We start from the raw sequence: 12,838 nt of genomic DNA, 5'->3' as shown, positions 1-12,838 counted from the left end.
TGAGTTTCTCCCCCCAGTCGGGGAGTTTGCTTCTGGACACGGAGAGAATGCAGAAGGGTTGAGTGTGAACTGGTATTTGGTACAGAACTATCGTTCATCAATAAAACGGTTGTGATTCACAGAACGTCTCTGGCTGCCTGATTTGGTCAATGGATATCCACCTAATAAACACACAGCCTCATGAACAATAAGAAATCACCCCTTGTCCCAGCATTTACTCTTGGATGCATTCGGGGAAAAGGTTATAATCCCTCACATGCAAGAAAAATCGGTTCTCCAATGTGTTTGTGCTAGAACTTTAACAGGAGTCTGATAGATGGACAAGGATATACACAGGGTGGGACTCGCTGACTGGTTATTTTAACACATTGGAATAGTTTTTAATACACAATTAAAAGTGAGATCTCTGTGAGATTTTATCTTTTATTGTTATTATTCATTTATATATATTTTTAATGAATGTGCAAAGTCCCCAAAATGAATTTCCATCTGAACGTATAGATAATAAAGTAGAATTGAAAATAATCTAGGCTGCCCCTTCACTTCAGCAGCATCAGGTGGATGTCAAAGATCCCCTGATCCTATCTGGAAGAGCTGGTGAGTTCTCCCTGGTGTCCTGGCCAGTGTTTATCCCTCAATCAACATAGCTTAAACAAGTTAACTGGTCATGATTGCACTGCTGTTTGTGGGAGCTTGCTGCACGCAAATTGGGCTGCTGCACTTCCCATGTTGCAACAGTGACTGCTCTTAAAAAGCACACGGTTGGCTGTAAATTAGGACGTCTGCTGGCGGTGAAAGGCGCTAGATAAAGGCAAGGCTTTCTCCTTGAAAGCTGTCACTCTCCAACGTTTTCCTGCTTTGATGAAAGGTCATCAAGTTGGGGTGGTTGGGGGTGCAAGGGGCAGGGCGGCGAGTCTTGGGGGAGTGGGGGGAGTCTGGTGTTCTCTCGGGGTGTTGGGGGGGTGTCCCATGGCCTGTGGGGGGGTGTCGGGGGTGCGGGGTAGTGGGCAGATTCCCTGGATGTGTGGTGGGGAGGGGTGTTCTGTGGCCTGTTTGGGATGGGGGGGACTAGTGGGGAATGGGGGAGACCCATGGGCTGGGGAGGGTCGGGGGTGTGGTGGGGCAGTGAGGGTGGGTCAGCACTATAGTTGCCCAGAAGCCAGAAATGGTTTTAATTCTTCTAAATTTTTCTGGGTGACTCTTGCTGTAAGGTAGTCAGAACCGACCGAAGTCTGCGATTTAAAATTGCGTTTTTGGATGGTTCCCAGTGCCCGTCGGAAGTTTGAGCTTCCTGGGCAGTGGCTGTGCAATCCTTCCCCGGGAATGTCCAGGCTGTGGTGTGGAGGGAGGGAGGCGTGGTTCCAGCCTGCATCTTTGGGCCAGCCTCCAGAGCACACTGCGCCAGAGCTCGGCCGTTACGTGCCAACGAGTCACCAAGCTGGAAATTTCGGTAACTCTCCATGCCGAGTTGCTCAGATTTGAGCGATGCGCCTTTGGGAATACTTGAAAGGCCAAAAGATTTGGCGGGGGACACGTGCAAATGAACAGGCTGCTCTAATTGAAGCCTTCAAAGTGTTGAAAGGGTTTGATAAAGGCAGATGGAGAGAAGCAATCTCCTGGCGGTTTGAGTGGGGGAAGCCTAGATCCAAAAGGCCTTACTTTAAAAGGAGAGCCAGGCTGTTCAGGGATGATGCCGGGAAGCACCACTTCACACAAAGGGGAGCGCAAATCTGGAACTCTCTTCCTCCCCAAAGAGGGCGCTGAGACGGAGGGTCGATTGAAAATAAGTGCTGAGGTTGCTAGGTTTTTGTTAGGTGACGGTGTATCGTGGGGCAAGTTGGGTGGATGGAGTTAAGATATATAAAAAATATCGGCCACGACCTAACAGAATGAATGGTGGGCCAGGCTTAGGCTGCTGAATGACGTAGATTTGGTCCTTTAGAACAAAACGCTAGCCAGTGACTTGGGGCCTTCTTCCAGATAGTGGAATGTTGTCGCCCTCGGCTCCCATTCTCGACCATGCCCGGAATTTTCTGGTCTGCCATCAGTCCATCTTCCCAATGCGAAGAGCTCTAGCTGCACTGAGGGGCCTACAATTCCGCACTGAACCTGTACAAAATGGCCAACCTCAAAACCAAGACTTTGTGGTTATTGGAAATTGAAATGCTGAGGTCATGAGTGTATTTTTTTTTAGTTGGTTCGGGCACAGGAATTCAACGAGCTACATGAGGCTCATCCTGGTAATCTTTGACTGCCAGAGTTAAAACCAAATGCTTGACCTCCTCAGCACTGATGGCTGCACCTTCAGTGCGGAAAATCTCCAATGTAAGGTGGCTTCCATGTGAGCATACAAAACAGGGTCTAAACTGTCTGTGGTGGCGATCGGCAAGTGCCTAGAAAATTGACTCCAGCTTTATTGTCCTGGCAGAGAGCGGGGATTTTCTGGCCCTTGACTTGGGAGGAACCAACTTCCGTGTTTTGCGAGTCAAAGTTTCAGACAACGGCAAGCAGAAGGTGGAGATTGAGAATCGGATCTGTGCCATTCCTCAGGATATCATGCTTGGCACTGGCGCTCAGGTGGGAGCCCCTGATACCCTTCTCTCCCCCGCACCACCCTACCCCCAGTCTTTGGCAGCTGTGCAGACTCGACTACTTCGCTGCTCCCCCCTGACTGACTACCTCCCCACCCAACATCTTTCACTCTGTAGCAACATCAGCCTCACCGAAATCTCTGCTGCCCTTGTACCAGCTCCCACTTGATCATCACCAGTGTCTTTTCTGAACTGTGCTGGTGGCTGGTCTCCAAACATCTTTAATTTAAACTTCTCACATTTATATTTAAATACTTCTGAGGGCTAAACTGTCCCTGCATCCCTCTATCTTCACTGTCCCCTCAACTTTGTTCCTCTGACCTTTATTGCAATCCCGCTTCCCTTCACTCCAGAGGCTTCCCTGCCAACCCCCACCATTGCCTTTGTCCCACCATTGGTGGTCATTCTTTCAGCCTTCTGGAACCAAAGCTCTTGAATAAACTTCCTCAACTCCTCCGCTTTAAGACCCTCCTCAAAACCCACCTCATTTGACCACACTCCTGATCACCTCCCTGACCATTGCCTCCGTTTTAACAGCCATTGTATGGTCGTACACTCATGGAGTGCCTTGGGATGGTTTTTCTATGCTCAAGGTACTATCTAAATCAAAGTTGTTCTTATTTGACAAATTCACGTATGTTACACTCAAAGTATTCAGCCTGTTGGTACCACAAACTACAAGACAAAAGCCTAGTTAAACCACCACATGGTAATGTTGTTCCAATGATATTCATAATTCCGTACCTTAAGTTCATAGCCTATCTCGCCATGTGCTTTTAGGGTATTTATAGTTCTTAGCTCTTTCTCATGAGGTTTCAAAGTTAGAAGATAGAAACATAGAAACTAGGAGCAGGAGTAGGCCATTCGGCCCTTCGAGCCTGCTCCACCACTCATTATGATCATGGCTGATCATCCAACTCAATAGCCTGCTCCTGCTTTCCCTCCATATCCTTCAATTCCTTCCGCCCCAAGAGCTATATCCAACTCCTTCTTCTTGAAAACATACAATGTTTTGGCCTCAACTACTTTCTGTGATAGTGAATTCCACAGACTCACCACTTTCTGGGTGAAGAAATTTCTCCTCATCTCAGTCCTAAATGGTCTACCCCATATCCTCAGACTGTGACCCCTGGTTCTGGACTCCCCCACCATCAGGAACATCTTTCCTGCATCTACCCTTTCTAGTCCTGTTAGAATTTTATAGGTTTCTATGAGGTCCCCCCTCATTCTTCTGAATCCAGTGAATATAATCCTAACAGACTCAATCTCTCCTCATTTGTCAGTCCCACCATCCCAGGAATCAGTCTGGTGAACCTTCGCTTCACTCCTGCTATAGCAAGTACATCCTTCCTCAGATAAGGAGACCAAAACTGCACAATATATTCCAGGTGTGGTCTCACCAAGGCCCTGTACAATTGCAGCAAGACATCCCTGTTCCTGTACTCGAATCCCCTTGCTATGAAGGTCAACATACCTTCGGGTCAAGATACATGATACATGGGAACACCCACCATCTGGAAGTTCCCCTCATAACCCCTCACCATCCTAACTTGGTACTATATTGTTGCAGGAAGCTGAGTTTTTGAGGAGAATCATCAGGCCCTCCAGTTAAATAGAGGGGATTGTGAATGCAGAGTAGATGATGTGTGAATGGAAATTACTGCTGGTGCCAATGGGCCTGAACCAAGGTTGTAGGACGTGGCATTGAAGGGAACTCAGTTGAGAGAATTGGCCTCCTTTCTTCCTAAGATAAAAGCAAAATATTGCGGATGCTGGAAGTCTGAAATAAAAACAGGGAATGCTGGAAAAACTCAGCAGGTGCGATAGCATCTGTGGAGAGAGAAACAGTTGATGTTTCGAATATGAATGACACGTCTTCAGAGAGCTAAACGGAAGTTGAAATCTAAAGTAGAAATTCTACTTCTCTTGAGCTCTGAAGAAGAGTCATACGGACGTGAAATGCTAACTGTGTTTCTCTCCCCACAGATGCTGTCAGACCTGCTGAGTTCTTCCAGCATTTCCTGTTTTGATCTCCTTTCTTCCTAACTGTCAAGGAGGCAGCTCAGCTTCTCGAGGGTGATTAGAGACATGTGAATAAATGGTGACCAAAGAGGCTTGCATCCCATGAATGAATAAAGAAAAAGAAGGATCCCTGCTAAAGATGTGCATGTGTGAATGTCCGGGACCTCGTTCTGCTGACCATAGTGCCCTTCCCGCTTGATTTGGCCACTGGGAGCATAGGGCTACAGTAACAGGGGTAGGACATTTAGTTCCTCAATGAAATCTTGACTGACCTCCAACTGAATGGTGGCCATGTAGAGGAACCTTTACCTCTTTTCCCTGAGTATTCTTTGGTTAACAAAAAAAAATCAGTCAAATTTTGGCTTTAAAATGAACGTTTGACCTAGCATTAATTTTCATTTGCAGAAGAGAGCTCCGAACTTCCCCCTCCATTTGTGTGTGCGTGTAGAAGTGTTTCCTCTTTCTGCTCTTCAAAGGCCTGGCCCTAATTTTCAGTCCATGCCTTCTAGCCCCAGTCAGCAGGAAGAGTTTCTTTCTATCTACCCTGTTCGACAGCCCACTCCCTTTGTATCTTGAACAATTTGTTCAAATCATCCCCGAATTTTTGAAATTCTAGAAAATACACCCCTAGATTGTGTTGTCACCCTTCATAGTTTAGCCTTTGGTCTCCATGGTATGGTTCTGGTTAACCTATATTTGCACTCTCTTGAAGCACAATGTACCCTCCCTGAAGGTCCTGAACTGCTCACAGTGACTCAAAGTGTGGTCTAACCAGGGCTTTGTATAGCTGAAGCATGACTTCACCCCACACCCCCCACCACACCCGCACTCCAACCCCACCCCGGTCCATTCTCGCCCTCTCACTATAAAGGGTCACATTCCATTAGTTGTTTTGATTACTTTCCTGTTCATGACACTTGAATGAGATTTGTAGCTGGGGCCACCTTTGAACCATTGTTTCCAGCTTCTCCACATTTCGAAAGCACCCTGTTCTCTCCTTCCTGGGTCCAAAATGGGTGACCTTACATTTGCCTGCGTTGAAAACCATTTGCCACAGTTTTGTCAATTCAGTTCATTGATCAACATCTCTTTTAGTAATTTTCTGCTTCCATCTACACTGTTTGCAATATTGTCCACTTTTCTGTCATTAGCGACGGTGGCCTAGTGGTATTATGACTGGATTACTAACCCAGAGGCCCAGGCTAATGCTGTGGGGACATGAGTTCAAATCCCACCATAGCAGCTTAATTCAATTAATAAATCTGGATTATAAAATTAGCCTCTGTAATGGTGACCATGAAGCTACCATTGATTGTTGTAAAAACCCCATCTACCTTTAGGGAAAGAAATCTGCCATTCTTACCCGGTCTGGCCTACATGTGACTCCAAATTTAACTCTTAACTTCCCTCTGAAATGGCCACTCAGTTCAAAGGGCAATTAGGGATGGGCAACACCACATGCCCTGCATCCCATGAAAGAATAAAGAAAAAAAAACGTGGCTTTCTCGCCCATGATCTAATCCATTAATAGACATGATGAAGAGTTGAAGGCCCATCATGGATTCTTGCTGGAAGTAGAGCGCCTGTCCATTGGCTCCAGCTGCTCAGACCGTCTCTGAACCAAGTCAATCATTTGCCTTCAACTGTCAGAGCTCCTCTTAGGACTGCTTCCTGCCATATAAATATAGTTAACTACCTTCCGGCCATCACTTCAAAAGATTCAGTCAGCTTGGTCGGGTATGATCTCCCCTTTACAAATCCATTCTGGGATCTCTCTGATCACAGCTAAGGTGTTCAGTCACCCTATCTCTAATCATAGACTGGAGTCATTTCCCGACAGTCAATGCTAGGCTCACCGCTCGACAATTCCCTAGTTTCCATCTGTCACCTTTTATTTAAACAGCTGAGTGACATGAGCCATTTTGCAATCTTCCTGGATTGAGGGGACTTTGGAAGGTTATGGCTTAGGGTATGTGAAATATTCTGACTCCTCGAAAACCCTGAGATAAAACAGTGCCTAGTCTTTAGGGTCAAAATCCTGGAACTCCCTCCCTAACAGCACTGTGGGTGTACCTACACCACATGGACTGCAGCGGTTCAAGAAGGCACCCCCACCTTTCAAGGGTAACTAGGGATGGGCAATAAATGCTGACCCAGCCAGCGAAGCTCACATCCCAAGAAGGAATTTTTTAAAAATTATTTTCTTCATTACTGTTGACTCTGGTGTGTCCCGGCTCTGATTTAATATTTAGTTTCCTCGCTGACCTCTTCCCCTACATGTCCACCATTTCTTCATTTCCCCAAACAATATCACTGTTATCAGTTTTTAAGGGGCCCACATTGCTGTTAACCACCATTTGTTTCTTCCTGATATAATTGTAAAAATGTATGCATCAGTTTAGAAACCCCTTTCACACCCCCATTTGCAGCTCCCACCATCTGTTTGGTCACCCATTGCTACTCTTTGCCAGTTGCCAGGATATATTTTTATTTCTGCCTTTTTTCTCTTTTTGCTGTTTTCTCTCACCTTTTTGGCTCTTGTTTCCAGTAAGTGGAGCTCTTGGCCCTGACTGGATCTCTATCACGTCCAGTTCCTTTTTGAACCTCTCTCGTTTGACCCGTTGACCTATTTTGTTCCCTGGATCAGTTTGTGCTGGAATAATTGTTGGGTCAGGTACCCGAAAGTGAGCAATTCTCATGGAATCAAAGGCTTCTGGGGTGGTGGTTGGGGGTGGGGGGGTGTGGGGGGAGTGGTTGTGGCAAGGGAAATGCAAGACAAAAATTAGTGACCCATTAGTTCATTAAGGTGCAGCTCCCCTCCCTTTCTCCCCACCACTCCTTGCTCCCACCCCATTCCCTCCTCCCTCCCTCTCCCCATCCCACCCCTCTATCCCCATCCCTCCCTCTCTCCTCATCCCACCCCTCACCCTCCCTTTCTCTCCATCCTACACCTCACCCTCCCTTTCTCCCCATCCCTCCCTCCTTCTATCCCCCATCCCTCCCTCCCTCTCTCTCCATCCCAGTCTTCTCCCAGTTCCTTACTCCCCATTGCCCCTCCCTCCCTCATCCCCTCTTCCCATCTCCCTCCCTTCCTCCCCATTGCATCCTTCCCCAATCCATTTCTCTGCATCCCCCTCCCTCCCTCTCTCTCCATCCCTCTCCCCTCCCATCCCTTTCTCCCCATTCTCCCCTCCCTCTCTCCTTTTCTCCCCATTCCCCTCCCTCCCCATTTTTCGTCCCATCAACAATCCTCCCTCCCTTTCTCCCCATCCCTCCCTCTCTCTCTATCCCCCATCCTTCCCTCCCTCCCTCCCCATGCCCCTCCTGCTGCCTCTCTCTCCCCATCCTCCCTCCTATCCCCCTTCCCTCCCTTTCTCTCCATACCATCCCTGCCTCCTTCCTTTTCCCCCTCATCTCACTCAGACAGGTGCACATTAGGTAGCTTCCCACCGCCCTCTACTGTTCCCCAGGTGGCAATGCACATTGAACCTGTTATTTTTTTCCCTTCAGCTGTTTGATCACATTGCAGACTGTTTGGGCAACGTCATGGAGGAATTGGACATCAAGGATAAGAAGCTTCCCCTTGGTTTCACGTTTTCCTTTCCCTGTCAGCAAACGAAGCTTGATGAGGTGAGCAAGCACTCTCAGCTGCTGCGAATAAGTAGCAGTTGAACAGTGAATATAGATGGAGCAGCGGCGAATGTCATTCTGTGCTCTTCACATTCTGGGCCCTCCTGAGTTTCCATGAATAATTCTGGGGCTAAATGGATGTGTGAGTGATTGTTTTAACTCGATGGTCGTGACAAATCTTAGCTGCTTTTTGTTTCCAGTGATCCAAAAATTTAGGGTGGCAATGGGACTAATAAATCCTAAAAGATTTGTGGGGGTGGAGTGGGGAGATGGGGGGAGGCTTTGCAGATTATTTGTACATTCTCTGTGATTTCCCTATCTCAGCCTGGTTGCCATGTGGAAAAGGGAGGCCCATATGAGAGGAGCCGCTCCGTCATTTAGGGCAAGATGGCGGCGGGGTGGTAATGTCACTGGCTGAGTAAAGTAGAGACCCAAACCCTGGGGCAAGTGTTCAAATCCCATCAGGGCAGCTGGTGGATTTTAAGTTCTATTAATTAATAAATTCAACTCATTAATTTAAAAAAAAAATCTGGAATTGGAAACCATTCTCAGTATTGGTGACCAGGAAACTATTCATTGTTGTAAAAACCCATCTGGTTCACTAATGTCCTTTCGGGGAGGAAATCTGCCAACCTTACCTGGTCTGGCCTACTCCAGATCCACAGCAATGTGGTTGCCTCTTAAATGGCTGAGCAAGCCACTCAGTTCATGGACAGTCAGGGATGGGCACCAAATGCTGGCCTTGCCAGTGACGCCCAAATCCCATGAAAGTTTTAAAAGAAAAATATTTTCCAATAATATTATATACATTAATAGCTTCATGACAGATGGAAATGTGCAAGAAGGATTCATTCTTGGCCTTATGCACACAACCCACTGTGGGTCAGGAATCCCGTTTGCACGCAACAATTCCTGTCCCATTGAATTCCCAGCTGAGCAGTTTGGTTACCTATCCCTAATGCGCAGCTCGCGGACAAATCCTTTTTGATGAACTCTCCTGACTTGGGAATATATCACCATTCCTTCGCTGTCGCTGGGTCCAAATCCTGGAACTCCCTCCCCAACAGCACTGTGGGTGTACCTACACCACAGGGACAAAATCCTGGAACTCCCTCCCTAACAGCACTGTGGGTGTACCTACACCACAGGGACAAAATCCTGGAACTCCCTCCCTAACAGCACTGTGGGTGTACCTACACCACAGGGACAAAATCCTGGAACTCTCTCCCTAACAGCACTGTGGGTGTACCTACACCACAGGGACAAAATCCTGGAACTCCCTCCCTAACAGCACTGTGGGTGTACCTACACCACAGGGACAAAATCCTGGAACTCCCTCCCTAACAGCACTGTGGGTGTACCCATACCACATGGACAAAATCCTGGAACTCCCTCCCTAACAGCACTGTGGGTGTACCTACACCACATGGACTGCAGCTGTTCAAGAAAATGGCTCATCACCACTTTCTCAAGGGCAGTTAGGGATGGGTAGTAAATGCTGGCCCAACCAGTGACTCTCACATCCTGTAAATTAATAGAACAAAAGTGCCTTGATTTCTATTCAAACCTATTACTAATTCCATAATCCATTGTTTTGGTGTTTTGTTTAACTCAATTTCTGTTTATGTGCCACAGAGTCTATTAGTTAATTGGACGAAAGGATTCAAGGCAAGTGGTGTGGAGGGACGAGACGTGGTTAACCTTCTGCGGCAAGCCATAAAGAGGAGAGGGGTAGGTGCCAGTCATTGTCGAAGCAACAATTGCTTTTGAGATCAGTGCAGAAATGTAGTTAGCCGGACATACCTGAGATTGAGTCTGTCTTTTTTTGAGAAAGTATTGACCTGTTTGTATTATCTTTTTGTGTTCCTTGGGCAGGATTTTGAGATTGACGTTGTTGCAGTGGTGAACGACACTGTAGGCACCATGATGTCTTGTGGATATGATGACCACAACTGCGAGATAGGGCTGATTGTTGGTAGGTTGGCCTGTGTTTTTTTGTTGTTGTTTCTTGGTTGCATCAGTGCTTGGCTGTGACAGGCTGTATCTCTGCAATCCCAGGGGTTTGGAAGGAGGTTGCCCTGCAACACGTGGGAAAGACCAGCTTCATTTCCTGTCCTTGTGTTGGTGTTTGAGAGCAAAACCAGTTCATATCAAACATGTGAATTGGGATCAGGAGTAGGCTACTCGGCCCCTCCAGGCTGCTCCCCCATTCAATAAGATCATGGCTGATCTGATTGTAACCTCAGCCCCACATTCCTGCCCACCCCTTTCATCCCCTTGCTTATCAAGAATCCATCCAGCTCTGCCTTAAAAATATTCAAAGACTCTGCTTCCACTGCCTTTTCAGGAAGAGAGGTCCAAAGATTCACCACCCTCTCTGTCTTAAATGGGTGACCTCTTATTTTTAAACAGTGAGCCCTTGTTCTAGACTCTCCCACAAGAGGAAATATCCTCTGCACTTCCACCCTGTCAAGACCCCTCAGGATCTTAAAGGTTTCAATTAAGTCACCTCTTACTTTTCTAAACTCCAGCGGATACGAGTCTAACCTGTCCAACCATTCCTCATAAGACAACCCGCCCATTCCTGGTATTAGTCAGGTAAACCTTCCCTGAACTGCTTCCAACGCAAATCTGTCTGAGCTGTTGAGACAGTTTGACCATCTTGCTGCCCTGCCTGGAATGATCCCACACTGAAGGAGGCCATTCGGCTCAGTGTGCCTGTACTAGCTCGGTGAAAGAGCTATCCAATTAGCTCCCCCCTCCCCTGGGCTCTGCTTGTAGCCCTGCAAACAACTTCTCTTCATGTTTTTCCACTTTAGAAAGATAATCTGCTTCCACCACCTTTTCAGGTTAAGCTTTTTAGTGCCTAACAACTTGCCGCCCAGATATTTAAAAAAAAACTTCTCCTTATCTCCTCTGGTTCTCTCTTTTATTCCTCTCTCATTTCTCTTCCTTGTTTGTCTGGACGCTTACCTGAGTTGCTGCTGGACAAAGTGTCCTTATTAACCTTCTCCTCAGCTTGATTGTTTTCTGTGTCCTGATAGCTCGGATAAGGGATAGTCCTGTGCCCGCAATCGGATGAGGGACAGAGTGGTAGTGAGGCACGTTAGAGCTGCTTTGAGTTGTGTTACAGAGCTGTACGATTTGCAATTTCTCATGCCAAAGCCTGGCACTCAGTGGAAGAGCAGGGTGAACAAACTTCTGTTATGAAGATGCAAGAGACCCTCAAGGTTAAAGAACTGGAGAGAGAGAAGCCAAGAGGATGAATTGGATAGACTAATTCATCTTACATACATACATACATATCAATTAGGAGTAGGAGTGGGGCACTCGGCTTCTTGAGCCTGTACCGTCATTCAATATGATCACGGCTGATCTGATTGTAACCTCCCGCTGCCCAGCTCTCCCCCCCACCACCCCCCCCACCACCCCCCCCACCCCGGGATAACGTTTCACCCTCTTGTTCATCAAGGATCTATCTAGCTCAGCCTTAAAAATATTCGGGGACTTTGCTTCCATTGTCTTTTGAGGAAGAGAGTTCCAGAGACTCTCTACTCTCTGAGAGAGAAGATTCCTCCTCATCTCCATCTTAAATGAGCGACCCCTTATTTTTAAACAGTGAACCTTGGTCTCTTCACTGGAAAACAAATGAGTGGGGATAATATTACGTAAACTGAGACACACCGGGCAAAACCAAATGCTTCTTTGGAGCATTGTTAAGCCCGGCTAATAACTGTAAAATATGTCTCGGTGTCCGTCTCCTTGTGGTAACTCAGTTGCTTGTTCTTTTTTAGGTACAGGCACCAATGCTTGTTATATGGAAGAAATGCAGCACATTGATTTGGTGGAAGGTGATGAAGGGAGAATGTGTATCAACATGGAATGGGGGGCGTTTGGTGATCTGGGAGAGCTGGATGACGTTCGAACTGAATTTGACCATGAGATTGACAGAGGCTCCATCAACCCAGGGAAACAGCTGTAAGTCTAGAACCAGGGCGGGTAGCATAGTGGTAACGTTACTGGACGAGTGATTCAGAGGCCTCGGTTCAAGTAATTCATTCAACAGAACCGTAGAAAAGTTACGGTACAGAAAGAGGCCATTCAGCCCATCGTCTCTGCGCTGGGCAAAAAGAGAAAAAAACTGGCCGCTCATTTTAACCCCACTTTCCAGCACCTGGTCTGCAGCCTTGCAGGTTCCAGCACTTCAGATGCAGATCCAGATACTGTTTAAATGAATTGATCATTTCAGGCAGTGAATTCCAGACACCCACCACCCTCTTGGTGAAAATGTTTTTTCTCATGACCCCCTAATCCTTCTACAGATCACTTTAACTCTGTGGCCCCCTAGTAATTGACCCCTCAGCTGGGGGAAACGGGTCTTTCCTGTCTTCCCTAATTTGGCCCCTCATAATTTTGTCCACCTCAATTAGGTTCACCCCCTCAGCCTCCTCTGTTCTAAGGAAAACAACCCCAGCATATCCAATCTCTCCTCATAGCCGTAATTTTCAAGCCCTGGCAACATTCTGGAATAACACATTAATCCCATTAATAAGGGACATGATTGTCATTAAAACCCATCTGGTCCACTCGCTTCC

The 12,838-nt window shown here is 47.0% G+C and overlaps 1 protein-coding gene across 2 annotated transcripts in view; it reads left to right on the top strand.

The window, feature by feature from the left end:
* The window catches only part of LOC121289826 (hexokinase-2-like), a 70,048-nt gene that overhangs the window by 26,384 nt on the left and 30,826 nt on the right, over positions 1 to 12,838 (top strand). Inside the window, exons 3-7 of one of the 2 annotated variants that reach the window (XM_041209707.1) lie at positions 2,429 to 2,577; positions 8,124 to 8,243; positions 9,879 to 9,974; positions 10,119 to 10,218; positions 12,038 to 12,221. In XM_041209707.1, coding sequence (XP_041065641.1) covers positions 2,429 to 2,577; positions 8,124 to 8,243; positions 9,879 to 9,974; positions 10,119 to 10,218; positions 12,038 to 12,221 — 649 coding nt within the window. The remainder of the gene's footprint in view (positions 1 to 2,428; positions 2,578 to 8,123; positions 8,244 to 9,878; positions 9,975 to 10,118; positions 10,219 to 12,037; positions 12,222 to 12,838) is intronic. The other variant, XM_041209708.1, reaches the window with a different exon arrangement.

Source organism: Carcharodon carcharias, chromosome 17 (assembly GCF_017639515.1).
Source record: "Carcharodon carcharias isolate sCarCar2 chromosome 17, sCarCar2.pri, whole genome shotgun sequence".
NCBI classification, from domain to species: domain Eukaryota; kingdom Metazoa; phylum Chordata; class Chondrichthyes; order Lamniformes; family Lamnidae; genus Carcharodon; species Carcharodon carcharias.
The sequence above is the reverse complement of the archived record's forward strand: the minus strand, read 5'-3'. Positions and strand labels throughout refer to the sequence as shown.